This window comes from Bos grunniens, chromosome 15, assembly GCF_055505025.1.
Source record: "Bos grunniens cultivar Pamir isolate PY7600 chromosome 15, Bosgru_T2T1.0, whole genome shotgun sequence".
Lineage (NCBI taxonomy): Eukaryota > Metazoa > Chordata > Mammalia > Artiodactyla > Bovidae > Bos > Bos grunniens.
In genome coordinates, this window is record NC_141179.1 from 61568631 (window position 1) to 61596562 (window position 27932).

Consider the following 27932-nt stretch of genomic DNA (forward strand, 5'->3'; position numbering starts at 1 on the left):
GTAATTATTAGAAGTCAGAGAATCTATATAATTCATTTGGTTATATACATTTAAAGTCACTTAATTAACCCACTATTCTGAAGGAAAGCCGACACATACACCAAAAAAATATCCTCTCGATATGCTTAAGAACTTTCCAAACCCAGCTCACATGATAGCCAATAAATTAAATAAAAACTCCAGTTTGCTAACAAAGGCATTCTCTGCTCTTCCTAAAAGTACAGGGAAGAGTAGTATTTTGCTCACCACTGTGAAGGAATTTATCAAATATGTGCAAAAAAGAACAAAAGGTAAAACAGTGAGAAGAAACTTGATGAAAATGTCAAAACAATGTTCTGCTCTCCCTCTGCTGGCTCCCAGGTAGTACTGCCCTTCAAAGATCTGCCCAAAAGCCCGAAGGAGGGCTCTCTCATGGAATCCACAAAACATTCAGAATTGTTCCTATTGTTCATCTAAATAAGCCCCTCTCAAGCCAAAGCATCCCCCCCATGCCATCAGTATCTTCTCTCCCTATCATTAATAATGGCTAATTATCTGAAAAAGAATAGATATGTATCTGTATATAACTGAATTACTTTGCTGTACACCTGAAACTAACATTGTAAATCAACTGCACTTCAATGAAAAATTAAATTTAAAACAAAAATAATGCTAATATAGAAGAGAGATGCTAATGGCTTGACTCCTAATTTTTCAAGAGAGTACTTCAAAAGAAGAGAGGTATATGTAATATTTTATTTTCTGGTTTTCTTAGAATATGATCCTCACTAATAGATCAAGACGCAACCTGACAGAATGGGGAGAACACTGCATTTGGAGTTATAAGACCTAAGTATGCTTCTTGGCTTTCCCTATTTCTGCTGGCTGTGTAACCTTAACTAATTGTCACTTTTACATTGGTTTTTTAACATCACCATTTCTGGAACTCAGTTTCATCAACTTCTAAATGAAGAAGCTGTGCTACAGAACGGTTGGATCTTTGTTTGTTCTGAGTTCTGTTGGATTTTTCTTGTTCTAATATCTTATGATTTTAAGTGCTGTTGAATTACAAAATTTTAATGATTTCTGCTTTTTCTTTACACCATTTGAGTCATTCTCAGACATAAGCAAAATGGTTGAAACCTTTCCTGTCACCATCAGCTTCTTTTCTTGATGTAGTGCCAAACACACTGTGGATATCCAAATGAATCTAAATTGATATATTAATGATTATGATGGCAATGAAAAGCCCTAGGGTTTTAATTTGAGGCAAATTCTCTCCTGGTTATATGGCTAGAATTTTGAGTAGCAGCTGTGAACAGATCTGTATTTCCTTCCCCACGCCACCCCCACAACAGTCTGAAATCTTTGCTTGAAATGAGAAAAATCAGAAGCAGCTAAAAATGCACTTTCAATCTGTTCTACTGTCCAGTCATTAGTTGAATTCCCTAAGTCACATTTCTTTATATCAGTTAACTCAAATATTGTTTCAAGGAAGAAGAGTACAAAGTGGTGAGAGGGAAGTCCGGAGACATAATATCAAATAACACCTCTATTTCTCAGTTTAACATTCCATCTTTTAAGACTAAAACATAGCATGTCATGAATGAGAGACATGTGTGGACTGATCACTCCAGTGCTTCCATATACAGCATAATTGGCAGTTCAGAAATAGTAGCAAACATAATTATCCAGTTCAGTTGCTCAGTTGTGTCCAACTCTTCGCAATCCCATGGACTGCAGCATGCCAGGTCTCCCTGTCCATCACTAACTCCCGGAGTTTACTCAAACTCATGTCCATTGAGTCAGTGATGCCATCCAACCAACTCATCCTCTGTTGTCCCCTTCTCCTTCTGCCTTCATCTTTCCCTGCATAAGGATCTTTTCAAATGAGTCAGCTCTTTGCATCAGGTAGTCAAAGTATTGGAGTTTTCAGCTTCAGCATTGGTCCTTTCAATGAATATTCAAGACTGATTTCCTTTAGGATGGACTGGTTGGATCTCCCTGCAGTCCAAGGGACTCTCAAGAGTCTTCCCCAACACCACAGTTCAAAAGCAACAATTCTTCGGTGCTCAGCTTCCTTTATGGTCAAACTCTTATATCCATATGTGACTATTGCAAAACCATAGCTTGACAGACATTTGTCAGCAAAGTAATGTCTCTGCTTTTTAATATGCTCTCTAGGTTGGTCATAGCTTTTCTTCCAAGTAGCAAGCATCTTTTAATTTCATGGCTGCAGTTACCATCTGCAGTGATTTTGGAGCCCCCAAAAAATAAAGTTTCTCACTGTTTCCATTGTTTTCCCATTTACTTGCCATGAAGTAATGGGACTGAATGCCATGATCTTTGTTTTTTGAATGTTGTGTTAAGCCATCTTTTTCACTCTCTTCTTCACTTTCATCAAGAGGCTCTTCAGTTCCTCTTCACTTTCTGCCATAAGGGTGGTGTCATCTGCATATCTGAACTTATTGATATTTCTCCCGGGAATCTTGATTCTGGCTTGTGCTTCATCCAGCCCAGCTTTCGCATGATGAACAAGCAAACACTCATGGAAACAATGGAATAGTATTTATTAAATAGAAATTAAGTACAAAGCTCTCAAAGGACACAAGTTTGGGTGAACTCAGGGAGTTGGTGATGGACAGGGAGGCCTGGTGTGCTGCGATTCATAGGGTCGCAAAGAGTAGGACACGACTGAGCGACAGAACTGAACTGAACAAAGCTCTCAGCACAGACACTGAGAGGGGGTAAAGAGTCCTCAAAAAGGCAGGGATTGCAGCAGTTCTATATCTTTACCAGTATTCATCTGTACGTTTTTGGTTGGCTCCTGTCCTTAAAAAAAGAGTCACTTTTAATCAATCAGTTTAAAGGTCAAGATGCTTAACCGTATCTTTATGGTTAAGCCATATCTTTATGGCTTCAGTTCAGTCGCTAAGTCATGTCCAACTCTTTGCGACCCCATGAATTGCAGCACACCAGGCCTCCCTGTTCATCAACAACTCCTGGAGTTCACTCAAACTCACGTCCATCGAGTCAGTGATGCCATCCAGCCATCTCATCCTCTGTCATCCCCTTCTACTCCTGCACCCAATCCCTCCCAGCATCAGAGTCTTTTCCAATGAGTCAACTCTTCGCATGAGGTGGCCAAAGTACTGGAGTTTCAGCTTCAGCATCATTCTTTCCAAAGAACACCCAGGACTGATCTCCTTCAGAATGGACGGGTTGGATCTCCTTGCAGTCCAAGGGACTCTCAAGAGTCTTCTCCAACACCACAGTTCAAAAGCATCAATTCTTCGGCACTCAGCTTTCTTCACAGTCCAACTCTCACATCCATACATGACTATTGGAAAAACCATAGCCTTGACTAGACAGACCTTTGTTGGCAAAGTAATATCTCTGCTTTTCAATATGCTATGTACGTTGGTCATAACTTTCCTTCCAAGGAGTAAGAGTCTTTAAGTTTCCTGGCTGCAATCACAATCTGCAGTGATTTTGGAGCCCAAAAAAATAAAGTCTGACACTGTTTCCACTGTTTCCTCATCGATTTGCATTGAAGTGATGGGACCGAATGCCATAATCTTAGTTTTCTGAATCTTGAGCTTTAAGCCAGCATTAATCGCTGAGGAAGGCTTTCTTATCTCTCCTTGCTATTCTTTGGAACTCTGCATTCAGATGCTTATATCTTTCCTTTTCTCCTTTGCTTTTCGTTTCTCTTCTTTTCACAGCTATTTGAAGCCCTCCTCAGACAGTCATTTTGCTTTTTTGCATTTCTTTTCCATGGGGATGGTCTTGGTCCCTGTCTCCTGTACAGTGTCATGAACCTCCGCCCATAGTTCATCAGGCACTCTATCTATCAGATCTAGTCCCTTAAATCTATTTCTCACTTCCACTGTATAATCATAAGGAATTTGATTTAGGTCATACCTGAATGGTCTAGTGGTTTTCCCCATTTTCTTCAATTTAAGTATGAATTTGGCAATAAGGAGTTCATGATCTGAGCCACAGTCAGCTCCTGGTCTTGTTTCTGCTGACTGTATAGAGCTTCTCCACCTTTGGCTGCAAAGAATATAATCAATCTGATTTCGGTGTTGACGTCCGGTGGTGATGTCCATGTGCAGAGTCTTCTCTTGTGTTGTTGGAAGAGGGTGTTTGCTATGACCAGTGCGTTCTCTTGGCAAAAGTCTATTAGCCTTTGCCCTGCTTTATTCCATACTCCAAGGCCAAATTTGCCTGTTACTCCAGGTGTTTCTTGACTTCCTACTTTTGCATTCCAGTCCCCTATAATGAAAAGGACATCTTTTTTGGGTGTTAGTTCTAAAAGGTCTTGTAGGTCTTCACAGAACTGTTCAACTTCAGCTTCTTCAGCATTACAGGTTGGGGCATAGGCTTGGATTACCATGATATTGAATGGTTTGCCTTGGAAACGAACAGAGATCATTGAGTCATTTTTGAGATTGCATTCAAGTACTGCATTTTGGACTCTTTTGTTGACCATGACGGCTACTCCATTTCTTCTAAGGGATTCCTGCCCACAGTAGTAGATATAATGGTCATCTGAGTTAAATTCACCCATTCCAGTCCATTTTAGTTCCCTGATTCCTAGAATGTTGACGTTCACTCTTGCCATCTTGTTTGACCACTTCCAATTTGCCTTGATTCATGGATCTGACATTCCAGGTTCCTATGCAATATTGCTCTTTATAGCATTGGACCTTGCTTCTATCACCAGTCACATCCACAACTGGGTATTGTTTTTACTTTGGCTCCATCCCTTCATTCTTTATGGAGTTATTTCTCCACTGATCTCCAGTAGCATATTGGGCACCTACTGACCCAGGGAGTTCCCCTTTCAGTATCCTATCATTTTGCCTTTTCATACTGTTCATGGGGTTCTCAAGGCAAGAATACTGAAGTGGTTTGCCATTCCTTTCTCCAGTGGACCACATTCTGTCAAACTTCTCCACCATGACCTGCCCGTCTTGGGTGGCCCCACACGGCATGGCTTAGTTTCAATGAGTTAGACAAGGCTGTGGCCCATGTGATTAGATTGACTAGTTTTCTGTGATTATGGTTTCAGTGTGTCTGCCCTCTGATGCTCTCTCGCAACACCTACCGTCTTACTTGGGTTTCTCTTACCTTGGACGTGGGGTATCTCTTCATGGCTGCTCCAGCAAAGAGCAGCCGCTGCTCCTTATCTTGGACGAGGGGTATCTCCTCATGGCCGCCCCTCCTGACCAACAAGAATACTGGATTGGGTTGCCATTCCCTTCTCCAGGAGATCTTCCCCACCCAGGGATTGAACCCAGGTGTCCCACATTGTAGGCAGACACTTTACTGTCTGAGCCATGAGGGAAGTTATATATATATATTTATTTATTTATTTCCCACAACCATATAAGGCAGATAATATTATCCCTATTTTACAGATGAGAAGTTGAAGCTTAAGTTACTATAGTGACTTCCATAGGTTATCCCACTAATAAGTGGCTGATCTAGGATTTAAACCAGGCATCTAATTCTAGGGTCCATCGAGAGTTGTCTTGACGTACCCAACTAGTACACTGAAACAACTTAGTGTCCCACACCCCAACACCAGTGCTTGTGCTCAGTCGTGTCTGACTCTTTTCGACCCCATGGACTATAGCCTGCCATGTTCTTCTGTCCATGGGATTTTCCAGGCAAGAATACTGGAATGGATTGCCATTTCCTCCTTCAGGGGATCTCCTGATCCAGGGATTGAACCCACATCCTCTGCATTTCAGGTGGATTCTTTACCCACTGAGCCATCAGGGAAGCCCCAACTTAGTATTAAAAAAAAAGTACTTATGCAGCTTCCAGAATAACTAAAATGAAAAACCACAATAACAACTGATAATCCCAAGTGATAGGAACATGTTTATGAGTGTAATATGGAGCTGGAAGGGGTATAAATTGATGCAACCACTTTGGAAACTGAGAGAGTCATTTCCTAGGCAGGTTGATAAGAAATCTAGGGGTCCCCAAGGCGAGAGGGGTCTGGAATTCTCAAGGAGGAAGAAAGGACAAACTTTTTTCCCTCTACATTCCTTAGGATCATTTAACAATAGTGTATCCTGCCTGAGAACAGCCTCTGGATTAAACCTTCTGGCTAATCCTGTTATCTTAAAATGTAAACTATGGGAGTAGGTCTGGCCTTTACATGGATTGTATAACAAGAATGTATCTTGCCTGAGGACAGTCTCTGGATTAAATTTTCTGGCTAATCCTGTTATCTTAAAATGTAAATTATGGGAGAAGGTCTGGTGAGGTCTTTACAACCTCCAGACATTCTTTGGATTCATTGGAGAGTATATAACTCCATTGCTAACACTAGCAAGGGGGTACTCTTTCTGCCCCCTTCTGATGCCTATATCAGAAGCTTTCTCTATCTCCTTTATACTTTAATAAAACTTTATTACACAAAAGCTCTGAGTTATCAAGCCTCGTCTCTGGCCCCAGATTGAATTCTTCTCCTCTGGAGGCCAAGAATCCCAGAGTCTTTGTGTGGTTCAGCAACAACCTTTTAAAACTCTTGGGCAGTATCCACTCAGACTGAACATACACACTGCCTATGATCCAACAATTCCACTTTTCACTATATGTCCACTACACATGTTCATGCAAAGTGCAGAATATATGCATACCAAAAGACAGAAAGTGCACGGCAGCATCATTTGTAAAAGCCACAGATAAGATCAATCCAATGCACATCCACCATGAAATGGATAAAATAAAAGTTTCTCACCTTCATGTAACAGAAATATGATTCAACAATGACAAACAACTACTGCTACAACAATAGAGATGGATATAATGTTGTATCATGGAAGACAGACACAAAAGCATACATTCAGTACAATTCCAAAAACAGGTAAAACTAGTCTGTGGTAAAAGTTTTGGAATGCTCATTTCCTTTGGCAACATATGACGACAACTAGGGGTGGGGGCATAAAAAAATCTTCTGAGATAGTGGAATTTCTTGACCTGGGTAGTGGTTATTCAGATATAAAAATTCATCAAGCTATGACTTGTGTATTCCTGTCTGACATGTCAAAATTCAATATGAAAGCTTACAAAAGGAAAAGAGGAGGAGGAGGAAAATAATGACTAAGAATCCATCCTTGTTCATATTCCATAATCTCTTTTGGGGTGCTAGGTCATCTCACCCCAAATTTGGGACTCATTTCATATTAATGCTTCATGTTTTCCCTAATGTGCGGTTCTTTTTGCATACTACCTTCCTCCTCACATATACATACATATCTGTTACAAAACCCAACCAAATCTGCTTGCTTAACTTCTATCCTTTCTACACTTTTTTAATTCCCTTAGTTCAAGGTTTCTCAATCTTGGCAACACTGCAATTTTGAGCCAGGTTCTTTGCTGTGATGGGTTTTCTTGTGCACTGTAGGGTGTTTATCAGTTTCCATGTCCTCATCCCACTAGATTATCAATAGCACCCTCTAGTTGGAATAACCAAAAATGTCTCCAGACATTACTAAATGTCTTGAAGGCAAAGGAATCACCTCTCACTCCACAGAGCCATTGCCTTAGTTAAACGATGTCCTTACTATTAATCACCTGTATTAGGGCAAGAGATCCCACCTGAACCTCCCACCCAGGATGGTGAAGTGAAGAAGTGAACGTATTAGTTATTCAGTTGTGCCTGATTCTTTGTGACCCCATGGACTGTAGCCCTCCTCTGTCCATGGAATTCTTTAGGCAAGAAAACTGGAGTGGATAGCAATTTCCTTCTATAGGGAATCTTCCCAACCCAGGGACTGAACCCAGGTCTCCACTGGAGGCAGATTCCTTACTGTCTGAGTCACCAAGGAAGCCCCACCCAGGACAATACCTCTTCCCTATTCTTCACAGTCCTTACAGTTTTAGTTTTCTCCAGTATAAAATCTAGTTATCTCTGCTGCTGCTGCTGCTGCTAAGTCCCTCCAGTCGTGTCCGATTCTGTGTGACCCCAGAGACAGCAGCCCACCAGGCTCCCCTGTCCCTGGGATTCTCCAGGCAAGAACACTGGAGTGGGTTGCCATTTCCTTCTCCAATGCATGAAAGTAAAGAGTGAAAGTGAAGTCGCTCAGTCGTGTCTGACTCTTAGTGACCCCATGGACTGCAGCCACCAGGCTCCTCTGTCCATGGGATTTTCCAGGCAGAAGTACTGGAGTGGGGTGCCACTAGTTATCTCTAATGTAGCTTTAAAATGGTATTATCTTTCCTCTACTTACCTCGCCAGCTTCCTACCCCCAGCTATACTGAATTCCTTGCAGTTGTCTGAAAGATGGATGAAAGTTAGAAAAAGTGTTAGTCAGAAGTGTTAAGTACACTAGCATTTTAAAAGATAAAAGCAAAACTCCTAGAATGTTTTATATATAGAATATGAGTAAGCATGTACTTTGTGAAACATAGACAGAATTGTGTTAAATATACATAGGAAGTTAGTAAACTATAAGGCATACCAAAGTTAAAATAAATAAAAAATATGGAACAGAGCATCATTTACAGTCAAATAGGAATGGAAAAACAAAGATATGAATAATTATGCCATCTCTAGGATGACAGCTATGTCACCCCTAAATCAGTCATCCACAGGCAATACTTAGTATGGTCTCATACATGTGCTATCCAAGAAATGCAAATAAAACACATGTCTGCTCCTCAGGCTAATTAGTAAGCTCTGGTTGTGACCAAGCATGTTTCCCTTTATCTATCCAACAGAGCACACATGGTGGAAGTGGGTTAACCCCAGAGTTACCTGGATGTGATCCACTATGAACCTGAAGCCTAGAGAATGCAAAGCACATGGCAAACCATATGCACAGATAATCTAGCAGCTTAGTTTCTTCCCGCTAGTTCTTTTCAGAATTGATAGTAATTAGCAAAATGAACCAACTTAGGTTCTATTTCCATTAATGAAAGTGTCATTAGAGTGGCAGTTTTTTACCATGGTGCACACTGCTATGAATTTTACCTTCATGATCTTATGTCATGTTTAGTCACAGTATCCACTGCTACTGGGCTTCCCTGGTCGCTCAGTAGTAAAGATCTGCCTGCCAATGTAGCAGACGCGGGTTTGATCCCTGGGTCAAGAAGCCCCCTGCAGAAAGAAATAACAACCCACAGCAGTATTTTTGCCTGGGAAATCCCATGGACAGAGAGAGGAACCTGGCATGCTACAGTCCATAGGGTTGCAAAGAGTCAGACATGATAAGCAACTAAACAACAAACAGAGCAGGTGTGTGCCATTACCCCAAAGGACTTTACACCTGTGGGCCTCCCTGCTGTGACCTTAACCCCAGCCCTCATAATCATATCATCAGTGGCAAAGGCTGATGTGGCAAACACATGAACACTGTATAACTCATAACTCAGCTGACGCCGCCCTTCCACTTGCCTGCACCATAGTCTAAGCATGTCAATTTATCCCAAATCTTTCCCCTTGCTTTTTGCTGGATATTTAATTCAGGCTTTAATCTCCTTCCAGAATACTCTTGCTTTAGAACCTCTCATTTTATCCTCTTGATATCCTTTTGTTTCTACAGTTGTGGTTTTAGCTATTTATCCTTCTGTCTCATTAGTGTATGAGCTCTTTGAGAACAGGAATAAAATTTCATCCTTTTTTTCTCATTATAACTTAGCAAAGTGCTAAGTTACTTAGCAAAGTAACTACTAAAAGAACTACTGACCTACAGACACAGTTGAGGAGGTTACCCATTGTTCTTGCCTTTCTCCCATTCTTAGTTTCCAAGATTGGTGTAAATCAGGGAGTGGCAAAATCCTGCTTAGCTTCAAAGCAGTAAGGAGGTGTTCAGTTCAGTTCAGTTCAGTTGCTCAGTCATGTCCAACTCTTTGCAGCCCCATGAATTGTAGCACGCTAGGCCTCCCTGTCCATCACCAACTCCCGGAGCTTACTCAAACTCATGTCCACTGAGTCGGTGATGCCATCTAGCCATCTCATCCTCTGTCGTCCCCTTCTCCTCCTGCCCCCAATCCCTCCCAGCATCAGGGTCTTTTCAAATGAGTCAACTCTTCACATGAGGTGGCCAAAGTATTGGAGTTTCAGATTCAGCATCAGTGCCTCCAATGAACACCCAGGCTTCATCAATACATGAACTATGAACTTCCAGATGTTCAAGCTGGTTTTAGAAAAGGCAGAGGAACCAGAGATCAAATTGCCAGCATCCGCTGGATCATCGAAAAAGCAAGACAGTTCCAGAAAAACATCGACTTCTGCTTTATTGACTATGCCAAAGCCTTTGACTGTGTGGATCACAATAAACTGTGGAAAAGTCTGAAAGAGATGGGAATACCAGACCACCTGACCTGCCTCTTGAGAAATCTGTATGCAGGTCAGGAAGCAACAGTTAGAACTGGACATGGAACAACAGACTGGTTCCAAATAGGAAAAGGAGTACGTCAAGGCTGTGTATTGTCACCTGCTTATTTAACTTATATGCAGAGTACATCATGAGAAACGCTGGGCTGGAAGAAGCACAAGCTGGAATCAAGATTGCCAGGAGAAATATCAATAACCTCAGATATGTAGATGACACCACCCTTATGGCAGAAAGTGAAGAGGAACTAAAAAGCCTCTTGATGAAAATGAAAGAGGAGAGTGAAAAAGTTGGCTTGAAGCTCAAATTCAGAAAACTAAGGAGGTGTTAGGAAGAACAATAGATTCACTGCAGAAAACAACCGACAGTAGGTGTTCCTTGGTGGCTGAGTAGTAAAAAAAAAAAAAAAAAAAAAATCTGCCTGTAATACAGGACATGTGGCAGGAGCTAAGGGTTTCATCCCTGGATCCAGAAAATCTCCTGGAGAAGGAAATGGCAACCCACTCCAGTATTCTTGCTGGGATAATCCCATGGACAGAGGAGCCTGGTGGGCTAGAGTCCATGGGGTCACCAAAGAGTGGGACAAGACTTAGCAACTAGAACAACAATCAAGAACATTTTGGCTTTGGTGGCTCTTATTTCCCTGACCCAGTTTTTCACTCAGCTGTGTTAGGGTTCACAAGGGGCTCATAGCGAATAGTTAAAATATGGCCCATTGTGGTGACCTGACAAACAAGGAATAAAGTCATAGTGGCCACATTGCCCTGGTGGGCATTCTGTTTCTCCCGTATGGCAATATCCTGTTTTTCCCTGCTGGTACCAGTTTCTCAAGACTACCTGACGACCCCAACAGTGAGACTCCTTCAACTACATGACCACAAGACCCCAGCTGCTGGCTAAAGATAAACTGAGGCCCCCTCCCTCTGGGGCACAATTTCCCATCAATAGGGTATAAGAAGCATTGGCTTTAAAAAGAGGGCACTGGTTTTTCTCTAAGGCCAGTCTCTTTCTTCTTTCTTCCTATAATAAATCTTTCTCTGCCTGACTGCCTTGCTTTCTCTCTTTTTCTCCACGTTTGCCTTATAGGCTGGTTAGTGGGGCAGGGCAGGGTGGGACAGGGGTCCTCCTACCCCTACCTGAAAATATTTGAAGGCTTAGCCCCTTAGCTAAGAGATGGAGGGCCCTCAAAAATTCCAGGTGAATAAATCTGCTTTAAAAATTCACTTCAGTTCAGTAGCTCAACTCTCTGAAACCACATGGGCTGCAGCACGCCAGGCTTCCCTGTCCATCACCAACACTCAGAGCTTACTCAAACTCATGTCCATCGAGTTGGTGATGCCATCCAACCATCTCATTCTCTGTCGTCTCCTTCTCCTCCCGCCTTCAATCTTTTCCAGCATCATTGTCTCTTCCAGTGAGTCAGTTCTTCCCATCAGGTGGCCAAAGTATTGGAGTTTCAGTTTCAGCATCAGTCTTCAGTGATCAATGCCAAGAAATAGAGGAAAACAATAGAATGGGAAAGACTAGAGATCTCTTCAAGAAAATTAGAAATACCAAGGGAACATTTCATGCAAAGATGGGCTCAATAAAGAACAGAAATGGTATGGACCTAACAGAAGCAGAAGATATGAAGAAGAGATGGCAAGAATACACAGAAGAACTTTACAAAAAAGATCATCATGACCCAGATAACCACAATGCTGTGATCACTCACCTAGAGCCAGACATCCTGGAATGTGAAGTCAAGTGAGCCTTAGAAAGCATCACTACGAACAAAGCTAGTGGAGGTGATGGAATTTCAGTTGAGCTATTTCAAATCCTGAAAGATGATGCTGTGAAAGTGCTGCACTCAATATGCCAGCAAATTTGGAAAACTCAGCAGTGGCCACAGGACTGGAAAAGGTCAGTTTTTATTCCAATCCCAAAGGAAGGCAATGCCAAAGAAATGTTCAAACTACCTCATAATTGCACTCATCTCACACGCTAGCAAAGTAATGCTCAAAATTCTCCAAGCCAGGCTTTAAAAATTAATGAGCTCCTAATTGGTACAGACAATAAGGATACAAGAAAGACAACACTTTTTGTTCTCCTCAGAAAATTTGCAAGTGTCTTCCTGGTTCCTACACGAAGCGTGCATGCTTCGTCCCTTCAGTCCTGTCCAACCCTTTCCGACCCAACGGACCGTACCCCACCAGACTCCTCTGTCCATGGGATTCTCCAGGCAAGAACACTCGAGCGGGTTGCCATGCCTTTTCCAGGCGATCTTCCTAACTCAGGGATCGAACCCACGTCTTTTATGTCTCCTGCATTAGTAGGCGGGTTCTTTACCATTAGCGCCGCCTGGGAGGCCTCCTATTTCACTCGAAGTAATAAACAGCTATTCTCATAGTTTATAATGGGATTCCCAGGTGGCGCTAGTGGTAAAGAGACAGAAGGAATAAGGGTTCGATCCTTCGTTCAGGAAAAGCCCCTGGAGGAGAAATGGGAACCCACTCCAGTATCCTCGCCTGAAGAATCCCATGGACAGAGCGGCCAGCAGGTTACAGTTCACCGAGTCACAAAGAGTCGGACACGACTGAGCCAGTGAGCATACACATTCTTATAGTTTATAACAAAGGGGATGCATTTTGGAATATATTTCGCTTGAATTAAGTAAATCATAAAATGGGAGACCTCATACAGAGGGCCTTCTTAAGGTGTTTTGAATTCATTCACTTCTTCAGGGATTAGGAGGCTTGAGGTGCAAAGATTCTGCGTCACGCACAGACGTAGAAACTCGCGAACACAACTCAAGTTAGCGGAACTTGCATCTTGGTAAAGTTGACCCTAGGCACAATTCCCTAATGTCAAAGGAAAAAAAAAAAAAAATTCCGTCAGCATCTGAAGCAACTATTGCCTCACCTTGAATCATTCGCCAATTCATGCCGCCCCGCCCTTTCCGCCCCGGAGGCCGCCAAGCTCTGTTCCCCTCTAGACTTCTTTAGGGCCTCTCTTTATGGTAGCGCTGAGCCTCTCTAGCCTCCCTCGCCGTTCTCTCGGTGGTAAACTCCAGGAAGTGTTGAAAAGCGCGTACCCAGGCCACTCAGAGGCGGCGGTTATGGTGCGCACTGGGTCGGTGGAGAGCTCGAGCTAAAGGTAAACAGGGGATAGAGGGGAGGGTCTGGGGCGTGGAGACGCGTTCCTGGGTGGGAGCGGGGCTCGGGCCAGCTGAGGGAGGGTCCCAAAGCAGAGGAGGGGGAGCACGTTGGACACGTGAGGGGAATTTTCAGCTGCGTTCTTGGGGCCTTCCGCGGCCTGCGGCCCTGCAGCGACCCCCTCTCCCTCCGGTCGATCTGCGGCCCCTTGTGTCGAAGTCAAGCACGGTTCCTGTCGACTCCGCGGGTTGTCGCCTCTCTTGGGGAGACCTGGAGCCGTCCTAATTTTGACTTAAGGTTTGTCTTATTTAGAGGAGACCTTTTGTGGCTTAGAACCCCATCCACTGCTCTTTGGGTTTTATTTTTTAAATCAGAACCTTCCTAGTCCTAGCTGTTTGGTTGAGGCTGGAGGTCGAATAGTATTCTTTTCTCCATCCGGTAGCATGAACATAATAGGGGCTCATACGCTGGATCTGGTGGCTTACAACATTCTCAAACAGCTGGTGAAAAGTAGGGTAGTTATGCATGCAATGCAGGAGACCCCGGTTCGATTCCTGGGTCGGGAAGATCCCCTGGAGAAGGGATAGGCTACCCTCTCCAGTATTCTTCGGCTTCCCTTGTGGCTCAGCTGGTAAAGAATCCTCCAGCAGTGCGGGAAACCCCGGTTGGATCCCTGGTTGGGAAGATCCTCTGGAAAAGGGAAGGGCTACCCACTCCAATATTCTGGCTTGGAGAATTCTATGGGCTGTATACTCAATGGGGTCGCAGAGAGTCTGACACGACTAAGCGACTTTCACTTTTTAAAACAATACTTTTACCTTTACAATCTTGTTCTTAGCAAGACTTCCCATACTTTGTCATTCCTAAAATGTTTTAGTTTCCCAGAGGGGAATCATTTATTGAAAAATATAAAAGATGAAACTTTTAAGTTGCGTGATAGTGGAGTAGGTATTCCCAGGCTCAGTTTTTGGAAGAAAGGAGGTTGGGATTCTAATCAGGCTAAAGAAACTGTTGCTTGGCAGATGGCTCAGTGGTAGAAACCGCCCGCCAATGCAGGAGATGCAGGTTGGTCTCTGGGTTGGAAGGATCCCTTGGAGAAGAAAATGGCAACCCACTCCAGTAGTCTTGCCTGGAAAATCCCAGACAGAGGAGTCTGTTGAGCTACAGTCCACAGGGTCACAAAAGAGTCTGGATGTGACTAACTCAACAAAGAAAGTGTTAAGGACTTTAAACTACTGCTCCAAAGAGAAGAAGCCCCTAGGGAAGGGTGTGTGGGAGGAATGCCATCACTGTGCTTGTGACCACAGGATTGAAATTGGGATAGTTGCAGGATCCTGAGCATCTGGTTATACTGATTTGGGGGCGATTCAGCCTTCTCTGTGTGAGATTCTGGCAGTTTGAGGAACATGGATTCATTCGAAAGAAGCTACAGCTGTAACAGGACCCAGATGATTCCTGGCCCTCATGGAGCTTAGTATGTAATGGAAAAAACTAACAGGAAAGAAGAAAGCCAGTGATGAGTGCTATAAAAAGGGAAGTCCCTGAACTTCCTTCTTCTTTTTACTTAAGTGATATAGGAAATAACACCATATAGCTCCTGTCTTCCAACAGCTTTGAAGTAATAGAGGCAAAGTTTCAAACAGAGGAAAAAGAATCTGTAACAATAGAATTTGGGTAAGGCATGCCAGAAAGATGAATATGGGCACACTGTCTTGAAGGATTAATTAGCATTGCCTGGCTTTCCGAGCATAGAGAACAGTGAAAGTGAGAGTCGTGCAATCATGTCCGCCTTCTTCCGGGGATCTTCCCAACCCAGGGATGGAACCCAGGTCTCCTGCATTGCAGGAGGATTCTTTACCAGCTGAGCCACCAGGGAAGCCCCAATATGAAGACTTAAAATGTAACAGAAATTTTCAGGTAGTGTAGTTTGACCTGCATTGTGTGATGTTTGAACCAATAATGCCATGCTCAGTGTCCAGACGTTTGTTTTCTAGGAAGAGGTGAGTGTTTTCCACACATTAGCTTACAATTCAAGGTCACAATCACTTACCCAACATCTATATTGAGTATTAAGTTAATTGTGGTTGTTGTTCAGTCCCTAAGTCTTGTCTGACTCTTACGCAACCCCATGGACTATAGCCTGCCAGGCTCCTCTGTTCATGGGATTTCCCAGGCAAGAATACTGGAGTAGGTTGCCATTTCCTTCTCCATAGTATTATAAGTAGTATTAAGTACTGTTAATTAATCTGTTTAAAAAAACTGAAGTACTGTTAAAAAATTAAAGTATTGTTCATCTCCAGGAGTAGTTAGTAGTGCTTGACAGTTTTGACCACATCCAGAATTCAGATAAAATAAAGAGAGCTTTACTCATTCGTCTTGGTCTGTAAACCATCCCTCAGCTGTTGAATTCGAAGTATTCTGTTCCTCTTTGACCTTTAAGGACCCTAGGAATAGAGACAAATCACAAATGGAGTTTAGAGACCTGAAAGGTTTGCTGAGTTGTTCCCAATACGAGCACTGTGCAGTGTATCAAAGTCTTAGTCGTTCTTGCAATAAAGTGTTAGTCGTCTCCAACTTTTTGTGACCCCTTGGACTGTAGTCTGCCAGGCTCCTTTGTCCGTGGGATTTCCCAGACAAGAATCCTGGAGTGGGTTGCCATTTCCTTCAGGGGATCTTCCAGACCCATGGGTTGAACCTGGGTCTCTCACATTATAGGCAGAATCTTTACCACCTGAGCCACCAGGGGAACATTATTGTGCAATATATAGATGGGACTTATTGTTTTAATCCAGTCACCCCACCCCTATGTGGTTCATTTCATCTCCTTACATTTAAAGTGATTATTGATAGGTATGTGTGTTCAGTGCAGTTCAGTTCACTCACTCAGTCGAGTCCAACGCTTTGTGACCCCATGAACTGCAGCATAGCAGGCCTCCCTGTCCATCACCAACTCCCAGAGTTTACCATACTCATGTCTGTTGAGTCAGTGATGCCATCCAACCGTCTCATCCTCTGTCGTCCCCTTCTCCTCCCTCCTTCAGTCTTTCCCAGCATCAAGGTCTTTTCACATGAGTCAGTTCTTTGAATTAGGTGGCCAAAGTTTTGGAGTTGCAGCTTCAGCATCAGTTCTTCCAATGAACACTCAGGACTGATCTCCTTTAGGATGGACTGGTTGTATCTCTTTGCAGTCCAAGGGAATCTCAAGAATCTTCTCCAACACCACACTTCAAAAGCATCGATTCTTCGGGGCTCAGCTTTATTTATAGTCCAACTCTCACATCCATACATGACTACTGGAAAAACCATAGCCTTGACTAGACGGACCTTTGTTGACAAAGTAATGTCTCTACTTCTTAATATGCTTTCTAGGTTGGTCATAACTGTCCTTCCAAGGAGGAAGCATCTTTTAATTTCATGGCTGCAGGTTCCATCTGCAGTGATTTTGGAGCCCAAGAAAATAAAGTCTCTCACAGTTTTCCCATCTGTTTGCCATGAAGTGATGGGACCAGATGCCATGATCTTCGTTTTCTGAATGTTGAGCCTTAAGCCAACTTTTTCACTCTTTTCTTTCACTTTCATCAAGAGGCTCTTCAGTTCTTCTTCACTTTCTGCCATAAGGGTGGTGTCATCTGCATATCTGAGGTTATTGCTATTTCTCTCAGCAATCTTGATTCCAGCTTGTGCTTCCTCTAGCCCAGCGTTTCTCATGATGTACTGTGCATATAAGTTAAATAAGCAGTGTGACAATATACAGCCTTGACATACTCCTTTTTCTATTTGGAACCAGTCTGTTATTCCGTGTCCAGTTCTAACTGTTGCTTCCTGACCTGCATACAGATTTCTGAGGAGGCAGGTCATGTGCTCTGGTATTCCCATCTCTTAAAGAATTTTCCACATTTTATTGTGATCCACACAGTCAGAGGCTTTGGCATAGTCAGTAAAGCAGAAGTCGATGTTTTTCGGGAACTCTCTTGCTTTTTCGATGATCCAGCAGATGTTGGCAATTTGATCTCTGGTTCCTCTGCCTTTTCTAAAACCAGCTTGAAATCTGGAAGTTCAGGGTTCATGCATTGTTGAATCCTGGCTTGTAGAATTTTGAGCATTACTTTGCTAGCGTGTGAGATGAGTACAATTGTGCGACAGTTTGAACATTCTTTGGCATTGCCTTTTTTAGGGATTGGAATGAAAACTGACCTTTTCCATGTACCTATTGCCGTTCTGTTGATTGTTTCTGGTTGTTTTTGTAGTTCTTCTCTTGGTCTCTCCTCTAGTGGTTTGATGATTTATTTTTTCAGTGTTACTTTTGGATTTCTTTCTGGTTTTTGTGTATCTGTCGTAGGTTTGTGGTTACCATAGGTTCATATATATTGACATATAATAATAACGTGTATGTGCACATATATATATATATAAATTCCCAAGCATGCGTGCTAAGTCACTTCAGTCGTGTCGGACTCTGTGCAACCCTGTGGACCATAGCCTGCCAGGCTCCTCTGTCCATAGGATACTACACGCAAAAACACTGGAGTGGGTTGCCATGCCCTCTTCCAGGGGATCTTCCTGACCCAGGGATCAAACCCGCATGTCTCCCTGGTACCTTAGACTGCAGCTACAGTTTCAGAAGTTCTCTGATCATTTGGCAGGCTCTTTAGGGTTAGTAAATGGATTCCCTTCATGATAGTGTAGGTGCCCTTGAAACAGCTGCTTTTTTGCTCTGTCCCAGGATGGGCAAGTCTGTGTACAGGCTCCTCAATGATATTCCTCCCTGCTGAAGACCCTTGTGGGGGATGGGTTTCCTGTCGACACCATGTCTCTGTCTCTTTTACCCATCCTGTGTGATCCCTCTATCACTTGCTCTGCAGCCCTCAGTATTTCTTCAGCAGGAATTGATCTGTATGTAGGTACAAATTCAGCATGTTCATGTGAAGAGATAAGTTCAGGGTCTTCTACACTGTCATCTTTGACTGGATACTGTGGACTGTGTTATTGTCTGAAGTTTACTTTATGGTGCCTGGGTCTTGAGATTTAAGACTATTTCACTTAGCCATTTAACCCTTCTCTTGGTACCCATTCACATGTCCTGTAGGTAGTATTTGAGGATAATGGGCACAAAAAGTTGACAGTTGCAAGAGGCATGACGTGTGTGTGCACTCTCCGGTGTGCACGCACCCAGGCCTGAAACTGCTGATTTGCATAGGAGGGGTGAATGGAATTATTATTATTATTTTATTAAATAAAAGATAAATGGGAAAATGCCTTATAAATTGTCCCTATACTGAAAAAAGACATTTTTCATGAAAGGGAAAGATTCTTAAAAGTTGACCTAAAAATACATTTAAGTTTTTTGTTTGGTTAAAGTTCCTCTTAATGTGATTTTTTTCCTACTAACTTCAAGAGTGGTAACAAAGCACAGGCTGTATTAGGGAACTTGGCACATTGGAACGTATTGTCATATCTCCCCTATAGTTCGGGGAAGAAAACAATGAGTTCCCTAATTATTTCCCGTGTCCCTCTGCTGTGTTAGTGGTAGTGATGATTGTGATGGTGCTGCTTTAACCCCCGTAGGAGGCCTGTGATCAGGTCCTAGAGCTCATGGGATTAGGAAAACCTGCTAGCATTGTGGCCTTGTTTGAGGCCACTTCTTCAGTGCACCTACCCTACCTACCTTAGAGTTGGGTAATGGATAGCAAGAGAAAATGCTTAAAACTTACTTCAGGGGATCTAGCAAAGATAATTTAAGTTTAAAAACCAAACTGGTAGATTAAAAGAACAGATTGGAAATGGCCATTGCAAAGAGTCAGGGTGGGCAAAGTGGGTGAAAAGGGGGTCAGAGCGTCCAGACTCCAGCTGTAAATAAGTAGTGGGGTGACGTCCAGCTGGATGACTAACTAGTAATTCTGTACTGCATATTTAAAAGCTGCTGAGGGAGTAGACTTTAAAAGTTCTCATCAAAGAGAGAGAAATTTCTAACTGTGGTGACAGATATTAACTAAACTTACTGTGTGGATCATTTTGCAATATGTACAAATACTGCATTGTTTCATCTGAAACTAATATAATGTGTCAATACCTCAGTTTTTTAAAAAGGCGTATTCCCTGAGCTGTCAGTGTTCACATCATATGAGGAGCAAATATCCAGTACTTGTGTTTACTACCTCAGGTATAGAAGAATGAAGTCTAACAAATCTATATTTACTTCTTTCTCTCTCCACTCTTCTGGGAGTGCTATAAAAATATTGAAAGTTAATCTTAGAATCACAAAACATACTCTGTTTAGTTACTCTGTTTAGAAAGTATTGGCAGTTCTAAAGCAAGAGAAAATTGAGAATGCAGAACTTTTTAAAGAAAGGGTCAAATAATAAAATCCGGAGTTAGTAGGGAGAGACTTTATTGAAAGCATTATTGCCAGAGGGGAAAAGAGATTATTGCAGTGGAAAGAATTCTCTGACCAAAAGATTTACCAGCTTCTCAGGGGAGGAGTAAACAGTGCTTGGAACAGAACTGCTTGGTCTGATTGTAGATCCCAGATTGTTTTAGCCTGAGGCCAGCTTTTTCTCTGGAGGGATTCCTTGCTGGCTCTGGCCGAGGTTATACCAAAGTTCAGGGGCCTAGAGGAAGGAGAGAAACTTAAAATATGGTTAGCTATATTTTTCCAATTTTGTTCCAGTTGATTATTTCAGCAAGCAATTCAGCTAATTACTCACAAATTTATAAATGAGACAATGGGGATTTGGAGGTCCTTTGTTCTGGTCATAGGTAAACAGTGGGATGTTCTTGAGTCTTACAGAAGCCATACAGAGAGTAGGAGGGTTTCTTTAGGCAGGCCTGTTCAAGAACCAGTAGTACAGGTCTCAGGTAAAATTTAACTTGTTAAAAGGCATTTTTCTATTTGAAGTGGAAAATGTACAAATAAAGTTCATTGGAACATTTATATAGGAAGGCCTTAGGATACTCATTGACATTCAGGAATTAATAATCCTACATCACTCAGTGTAGTTTGAAAGTACTTACAGACCGATCTCACTTGTACCATAGTGAAATTTTCCTGAAAGAGGGGTAGGGAGGGGAGGGTGGAAAACCAATCTAAAGTAATCAGGTCTAAATGAACACGTTTAGGGCTTATTTGGTATATGGTTTACATCCAGTCCCATAAGAAGCTGGTTTTTATTTTTTTTTTCCTTCTGTGAGAAATACTAGATATTGTGCTGGTCTAAGTGACTTGGCTGGAGCAAATTAAACTTTTCCTATGTTTAATGTATTTTCCATTAAAAAAAAAGAGGGAGGAAGTAAAATTGTGACTGTGACACTGGTATAAAATCAGTAGTGCCTGGTTTTTATTTTCCTTATTAACAAGGGGATTGGTAAAATGTTATAACCAGTTCAAATGATAGAACAGACACATTTATTGATCAGGAATATTGAAATAAATGAGCAAGTAGAGGCAAAACTGTCTTCTTCCACAGTGGGCCAGGGGAGTCAGTTGTACCTCTAACAGAATTTACCAGAATATGGACAAGAATTGTTCTGCATTGCTGTTAGTTACATTTACATTTACATTTACATTTTTACACCTGAAAATAGCTCAAAGGCAGCGAAAGATGCAGAGCTCTCATGTAATCAGAATGTGACAACCTGAAGGTTGTACTCTCAACAGTGCAGTTTTCCACTGAAGCCAGGTATTTTTCTCCAAATCTAGTTTATGAAATTTACAGCTCCCTCTCCCCCTCTCAAATAATCTTCCCTTAAGTATCAGACTTCCTAGAAGGCAAGTGCATGTCTGTATGTGTTTCTTACTCTTTTTTGGTGTATTCTGTAAATATAGAAGATGCTTGGTGAATGTTCTGTTAATTGAATTATCTATAGTAGTGCATCTCAAACTGTAATGTGCTTATGTATCATCTGGGGATTTATTTTTTGAATGAGATTCTAATTCACTGAGCCCACTGAGATCTCTCTTTTCTCATAAGTTCCCTGCTGATGCTAGTACTAGTTCATGGACAATAAATAGTAATGTATTTAAGGAAGACATTGTGCTGTGTTGTGCTCATTCACTTCAGTCGTGTCTGACTCTTTGCCACCCTATGGGTGCTAGCCCGACGGGCTCCTCTGTCCACGGTATTCTCCAGGCAAGAATACTGGAGTGGGTTGCCATGCACTCTGCCAGGGGATCGTCCCAACCCAGGGATAGAACCCATTTCTCTTATGTCTACTGTATTGGTGGGCAGGTTCTTTACCACTCGTGTCACTTGGGAAGCCTTGGCAAACATAGCACCATGCTGCAAGTGAGGAGAAGGCAGTGGCGCCCCACTCCAGTACTCTTGCCTGGAAAATCCCATGGGCGGAGGAGCCTGGTGGGCTGCAGTCCTTGGGGTTGCAAAGAGTTGGACACGACTGAGTGACTTCACTTTCACTTTTCACTTTCATGCATTGGAGAAGGAAATGGCAGCCCACTCCAGTGTTCTTGCATGGAGAATCCCAGGGACGGGGGAGCCTGGTGGGCTGCCATCTATGGGGTCGCACAGAGTTGGACACGGCTGAAGTGACTTAGCAGTAGCAGCAGCAAGTGAAGAGAACAACATGAGGCTACTAGACTACCACTTGAAGGAAAAAAAAAATACTAATTGTGGGTGACATTGCCAGAGCACAGGCCTAAGTGAGCAGAAGAAACAGTTGCTTGGAAACAAATTCTGAGAACTCATATTAGAATCTTAGCCTAAGGGAGGGGAAGAGAAGGGAGAACATTGGGAGTTACTACAGGGGAGGAGTAACCAGAGCGGGTAGGTGTTAGAAAGCAGGCAGCAGCCACTGAAATCAATGCCTGAAATTTTGTGCTTCTTGAGCTAACCTTTTTCTTTTTCATTTTTTAAAGCAGTGTTTGAATGTAAAACTGCTTTGATTCAGGTGTGTACACTTTTATCATGACAGTTTCACTCAAGTGAATGGTTCCAGTATGCCATTGAGCTTTAAGCAGTGTGAAAAATACTTTTTGTACTGCAACTGGTCTTGTCTTCTTTCAGACGGGGCACTTTAATTTTTACCTGAGGAGGTCCTGTAATTTGTTCATCGGTGGTAGTTCAGCTTTCTTTTAACAGCACAGAAGAGGTGGGAGATAATGTGGAACTGGCACCAAAGAAAGATCTCTACGTACTAGAAGATGGGGAGAGGGAAGGCACGGTAAATGAGGCTGCCAAGTTTAGCAAATAAAACATAGGAGGAAACCCAGTTAAATTTTAACTTCAGAGAAGCAACAAATGACTTTTTAGCAATATTTGTGATATAATTTAAATTGTTTATGCATTATCTAAAATTCAAATTTAACTGAGCATCCTGTATTTTATCTAATAGTAAATAATTCTACCCTAACAGTGATACCTGAGAGATCCCACACATTGTTCTAATGATAATAGCTTTATAGTAAATAAATTTCTTATTTTGATTTCCTTCAAGATTATCTTGGCTTTCTTGAACCTTTACACTTCCATAGACCAGCTTCCTAAATTCTGGGTGGTGGGGGATTTGTGGAATACCTGGTGAAATTTGGTTTAGAATCATACTGAATTTATAGATAAATTCCTGTAGAATTGACATATTTACTATAGTCACACTTGCCATGATTGCTTTCTTATGTTTTTGTAGGCTTTTGGTAAATGTCTTTCTATTCCTTGCTTGCTAAGAGTTTTCTTTTTATTATGCAGACCTTGCATTTTCTCAAATGCTTTTTCAGCTTCTCAGATAAAATTTTTGCAGCACAAATCTGACTGTCTTTAATGTTTTTCTCTAGGGTGATCTGCTAGAGAGTGATCTCTAGGTGGAAATCAGAAAGGAAATTTACTATAATCAAGCATGATGGATCCATGTTCAGTTGGAGTCCAGCTTCGAACCACAAATGAGTGCCATAAAACCTATTATACTCGTCATACAGGTTTCAAGACTTTGCAAGAATTGTCATCAAATGACATGCTTCTACTTCAGTTGAGAACTGGAATGACACTTTCTGGGAACAATACAATCTGCTTCCATCATGCAAAAGTTTACATCGACAGATTTGAGGATTTGCAGAAGTCATGTTGTGACCCATTTAACATACACAAAAAACTAGCCAAAAAAAATTTACATGTAATTGATTTAGATGATGCCACTTTTCTGAGTGCAAAATTTGGAAGACAGCTTGTACCTGGTTGGAAGCTTTGTCCAAAATGTACACAGATAATCAATGGAAGTGTGGATGTTGATTCTGAAGACCGGCAGAAAAGAAAACCTGACTCAGACGTATGTACAGTTGATTTTTTCTCTGCTACTTCTATAATGTAGGGTTTTATTTAATTATAAAGAAATCATTTATATCACTTTATTACAGTTGGCCCTTAAACAACACAGGTTTGAACTGTGCAGGTCCACTTATATGTGGACTTCTTTCAGTCAGTACAGCACTATTACAATCTGTGGTTGGTTGAATCCAAAGACGTGAGGGCCAACTCTGGGACTGGAGCAGCAGCCTAGCATTTTGGTATCCAGAACTGATAGTGGGACCAATTCCACTAGAATATCAAGGGATGGACTTGAATGCAGTGAATGTAAAGTTGGGGAGGTGAAAATAGATGATGTTTTCTAAATATTTGTGGAAACCCAGATTGTATGGTAAAGAGAGTTGGCTTGGGGAAAGAATAATATACTATTCCCTAGACTTTCAAGCGGCAACTCCTAGTGCTCAGACATTCTGGCATTGCCAGAGCTTAACAATCTTAGCTCTTTTTCTGATACAGAAGTAACTCAGTGGGTTATGCCTGCCAGCAAGAGTTTGAAATACAGCAGAATGAATTCCCTTTTTTATGAAAGACTTGAAAACTGCTGCTCTAAAAGGAACTTTGTGACTTGAAATAATTGTTTCTTATTTCAGCCTTTCTTTTGACTTTGGCACTATCCCATTCTTATCTGGGTTTTTAAGATGTTTGTGAATTTCCTTTGCGTCTAGCTCTGAATTCTTGTTATGGTCAAGGCTAATTTTAGGACTCCCTACTGTCAAAAAGCATACATTTTTACATTGCAAGTACTAAATATCTTATAACTCTCTTCCTTATTCACATGCCTACATTTAGATTATTTAACCATTATCAGAACAGTTTAAGATTTCATAAAGCTTTCTGGTGTAGAACAAGGACTGGTATGTCAAAGGAGGACTTGTCAAATTTTCTATTTATAAGCAATTTATAATTCTTGCTGCTGGCATATTTTTCTCAATTTTCTCCTTTCTATTATATTAATAAACCAAATTAAAAGATAATTAAAATTTTAAATTATATGTAGTGCTTTTCCTTTGTTATCCCCTCAAAGGCATAGCTCCAGGACCCAGTATAAATTTTGTTACATTTGGGCACTAAAACTTTTTTCTTTCTTTTTTACAAGTTCCAGACTGTTCCCGACTAAGAAATAATCTGGATTAATGTTAAGTGAAATATCTGTGTATGGTTTGATATTAAGATTTGAGTTAATAATTTGTTAACTTTTATTCAGGGAAGAACTGCTAAAGCTTTGAGGTCATTACAATTTGCAAATCCAGGAAAGCAAACTGAATTTGCTCCAGAAACTGGTAAAAGAGAAAAAAGAAGGCTTACCAAAAATGCAACAGCTGGTTCAGACAGGTACACTATGTGTTGTTTAAGTCATATGTTAGCTTGCCTCACATCTGCATTGTTTTCCTATCTTTCTCTTACAAGTTTTGAGTTTTCTGGTTAGATAGTTTAAATTCGATAATCTGGAATTAGTAAGAACCCCCAAGGGTCTCATAGAAAATTAAGGTGTTCCCTTCCACTCTAAAAATTTTTTTGTTTCTAAGAAAGTCTCAATGAAGTGCATTTATATAATCTTTTTGGCACAGTAATTAAAATAATTTAAGCACACTATACTTCTTGTAACTAAAATAATTATTTGAAAAGCATTAATACATCAGTTGTATGTCTCTGCTCTATAGGTGGCAACTAAAACAAATTTTGTGAGAATGCAAGGTTGTTTTTTATTTTTTAATGTCTAAAATAGAAATGGGCTTCCCCGGTGGTTCAGTGGTAAAGAATCTGCCTGCAGTGCAGGAACCACAGGAGACATGGGTTTGAGTTGGGGAGATCTGGAGGAGGGCATGGCAACCCACTCCAGTATTCTTGTGTGGAGAATCCCGTGGACAGAGCCTGGCAGACTGTAGTCCATGGGGTGAAAAAGAGCGGGACATGACTGAATGACTTAGGACACATTTTCTAAGAGAAAGAGTCCTTGTATATAGAATGTCCTCAAGCAAGGATTACTTATGCTTCCCTAGTGGCTCAGACGATAAAGAATCTGTCTGCAATGCAGGAGTCCTGGGTTCAATCCCTGGGTTGGGAAGATCCCCTGGAGGAGGGCATGGCAACCCACTCCAGTATTCTTGGCTGGAGAATCCCCATTGACCGAGGAGCCTGGCGGGCTGCAGTCCATGGGGTCACAGAGAGACAGACATGACTGAACTTCTAAGCATAGCAAAATAGAAACAATTTTGGTGTAGTTAATAGAACGAACAAGAAAGCTAAATTGTTCAGAATATGATTTTTTAAATCGAGCATTTCTAAAATACAAATTGACAAAGCAATGTTAGTGTAATCATCCAGAATTATTTTTTATACAGGCCATTATTCCATCTGTGAAGGTTTTCCATTGAGTCATTAGGTGCTTTGAGGCCAGATTTGCTAGTCTGTCAAAGAACAAGAAACAGATTAATTGCAGTATAAAAAACAGCTGGATGGTATACTGTGATAAAAATAAAGCTGTGTTCACAAAGCAGTAAAGAGATTGGTTGCTAATAAAATGCACCACTATTACCTAGTCTTTTCTTTTTGGTAAGGGATAAATAGTTTTAGCAGCTATATTATTATTTTTGGACACATTTCGCCTGCATTCCTTTGGATATGTTTCAACCCTTTACAAGAGAGGGCCTTCTTCTCACAAGCAGTTTGTTAACTGTTAATTGTAGAGTAACTTTGAGTCAGGTAACCCAGGTATCAGTTTGGCAAAGTTTCATCTATAATCCGAAACATTTTATCTCCCTTACATTTTTTTTATTACCCTATTGTCAACTAAATATTCAGAAATGAAATATGCATGAAGTGTATAACTTGCCTTGTGTTTTGTATTACAGACAGGTGATCCCGGCAAAGAGTAAGGTCTACGATAGCCAGGGTCTCCTGATTTTCAGTGGAATGGACCTCTGTGACTGCCTCGATGAAGACTGCTTAGGCTGTTTCTATGCTTGTCCTGCCTGCGGTTCTACCAAATGTGGTGCCGAATGCCGCTGTGATCGAAAGTGGCTATATGAGCAAATTGAAATCGAAGGAGGAGAAATAATTCATAACAAACATGCTGGATAATTTGTGGTGTCCGATTGTGACCCTTTCTGTATTTCTAAAGTTCTGTAATTCTAAGATACATGTTAAAGTTGGTTTTGCCAAATCACACATATGTACTCAGTGTGCACTAACACTGCCTTTGGGTACCTTAAGATAAATTATTTGATGTCAGTTTAGATGGACTGTTTCATTACTCAGCAGTCATCTCTTTGAGCCTTTCTGGGTTAATGTAAAAAAGTAATGTATAGGCAGTCCTCTGTTTGTACAACTCCCATGTCCATAAATTTCCATGGCACTGATACAGTTAAATAAACCAGTTCCTTAACAGCAACAGTTCAAATTTCAGTTACTGTGGTATGTTAACTGTGAGTAGTTCCATGAGGTACGAACTTCCTGCTAGCTGTTAAGCTCTCAAATCAGTATGTAACGCGTGTACTTCAAGGTCAGTGACTGAGTAGTCAGATTACTTCTCAAATCCTGCTAGTGATTCATCGCTGCACGTCTATTACTCAGTTTGTTCAGACAGCAGAGCACGTAGTGGTGTTGTCTCCTTGTCACCCACATGACCTTTCATGTCAGGAGCCACGTTAGGCATTACTGGCAAAATGGAGGCACGGCCCCAACCCCCTCCTCATCTCGCAGGCACGGCCCCGGGTTGAAGGAGGTAGGCCTTGTGATTCTGACTTGTTCTTTCCCTTCTTCGGTTGAGTTGGCTGGAAAGAATGTTAAGGTGCTTGAGAGAAGCATGAGAAAGCACAAAGCCTTCTACAGTTGTGCCCAGAATATAAAGTAACCATTGACATTTGTTCAAGGATCTTTACAAAGAATGTCCCAGGATGAGCACATAGGCCGCAGCTTGAGGCCAAGGATTGTTGTTTGAGACTTGTTTGTGAGGGAAATATTTATGGCAAAAGAAGTTTGTTGAGTTTAGGGTTTAGAAATAATTAAGAATAGCTAGAAGCCTTTTTCAGAGAAGGCAATGGCACCCCACTCCAGTACTCTTGCCTGGAAAATCCCATGGACAGAGGAGCCTGGTAGGCCGCAGTACATGGGGTTGCTAAAAGTTGGACACGACTGAGCGACTTCACTTT

General features: G+C 41.6%; 1 protein-coding gene and 1 long non-coding RNA gene across 6 annotated transcripts in view; one reads left to right on the forward strand and one right to left on the reverse strand.

Moving 5' to 3' along the window:
* The window catches only part of LOC147358358 (uncharacterized), a 50176-nt gene extending 36820 nt beyond the window's left edge, over positions 1-13356 (reverse strand). The window contains exon 1 of the long non-coding RNA XR_015141619.1: positions 13242-13356. This is a non-coding gene — a long non-coding RNA (uncharacterized LOC147358358). The remainder of the gene's footprint in view (positions 1-13241) is intronic.
* Positions 13357-13420: 64 nt separating this feature from the next.
* ARL14EP (ARF like GTPase 14 effector protein) lies at positions 13421-27172 on the forward strand. 5 transcript variants are annotated; one of them, XM_086338606.1, is made up of 5 exons: positions 13421-13475; positions 22492-22648; positions 23256-23743; positions 24986-25113; positions 26634-27172. In XM_086338606.1, the coding sequence occupies exons 3-5, from the start codon at positions 23318-23320 to the stop codon at positions 26860-26862; spliced, it is 783 nt and encodes a 260-aa protein (XP_086194732.1). In that variant the 5' UTR covers positions 13421-13475; positions 22492-22648; positions 23256-23317; the 3' UTR covers positions 26863-27172. The 5 variants fall into 5 exon arrangements, with proteins under 5 accessions (XP_086194732.1, XP_086194733.1, XP_086194731.1 ...); XM_086338607.1 differs by having other exon boundaries at positions 22567-22648; XM_086338608.1 differs by lacking the exon at positions 13421-13475 and adding an exon at positions 22210-22375.
* The last annotated feature ends 760 nt before the right edge of the window (positions 27173-27932 follow it).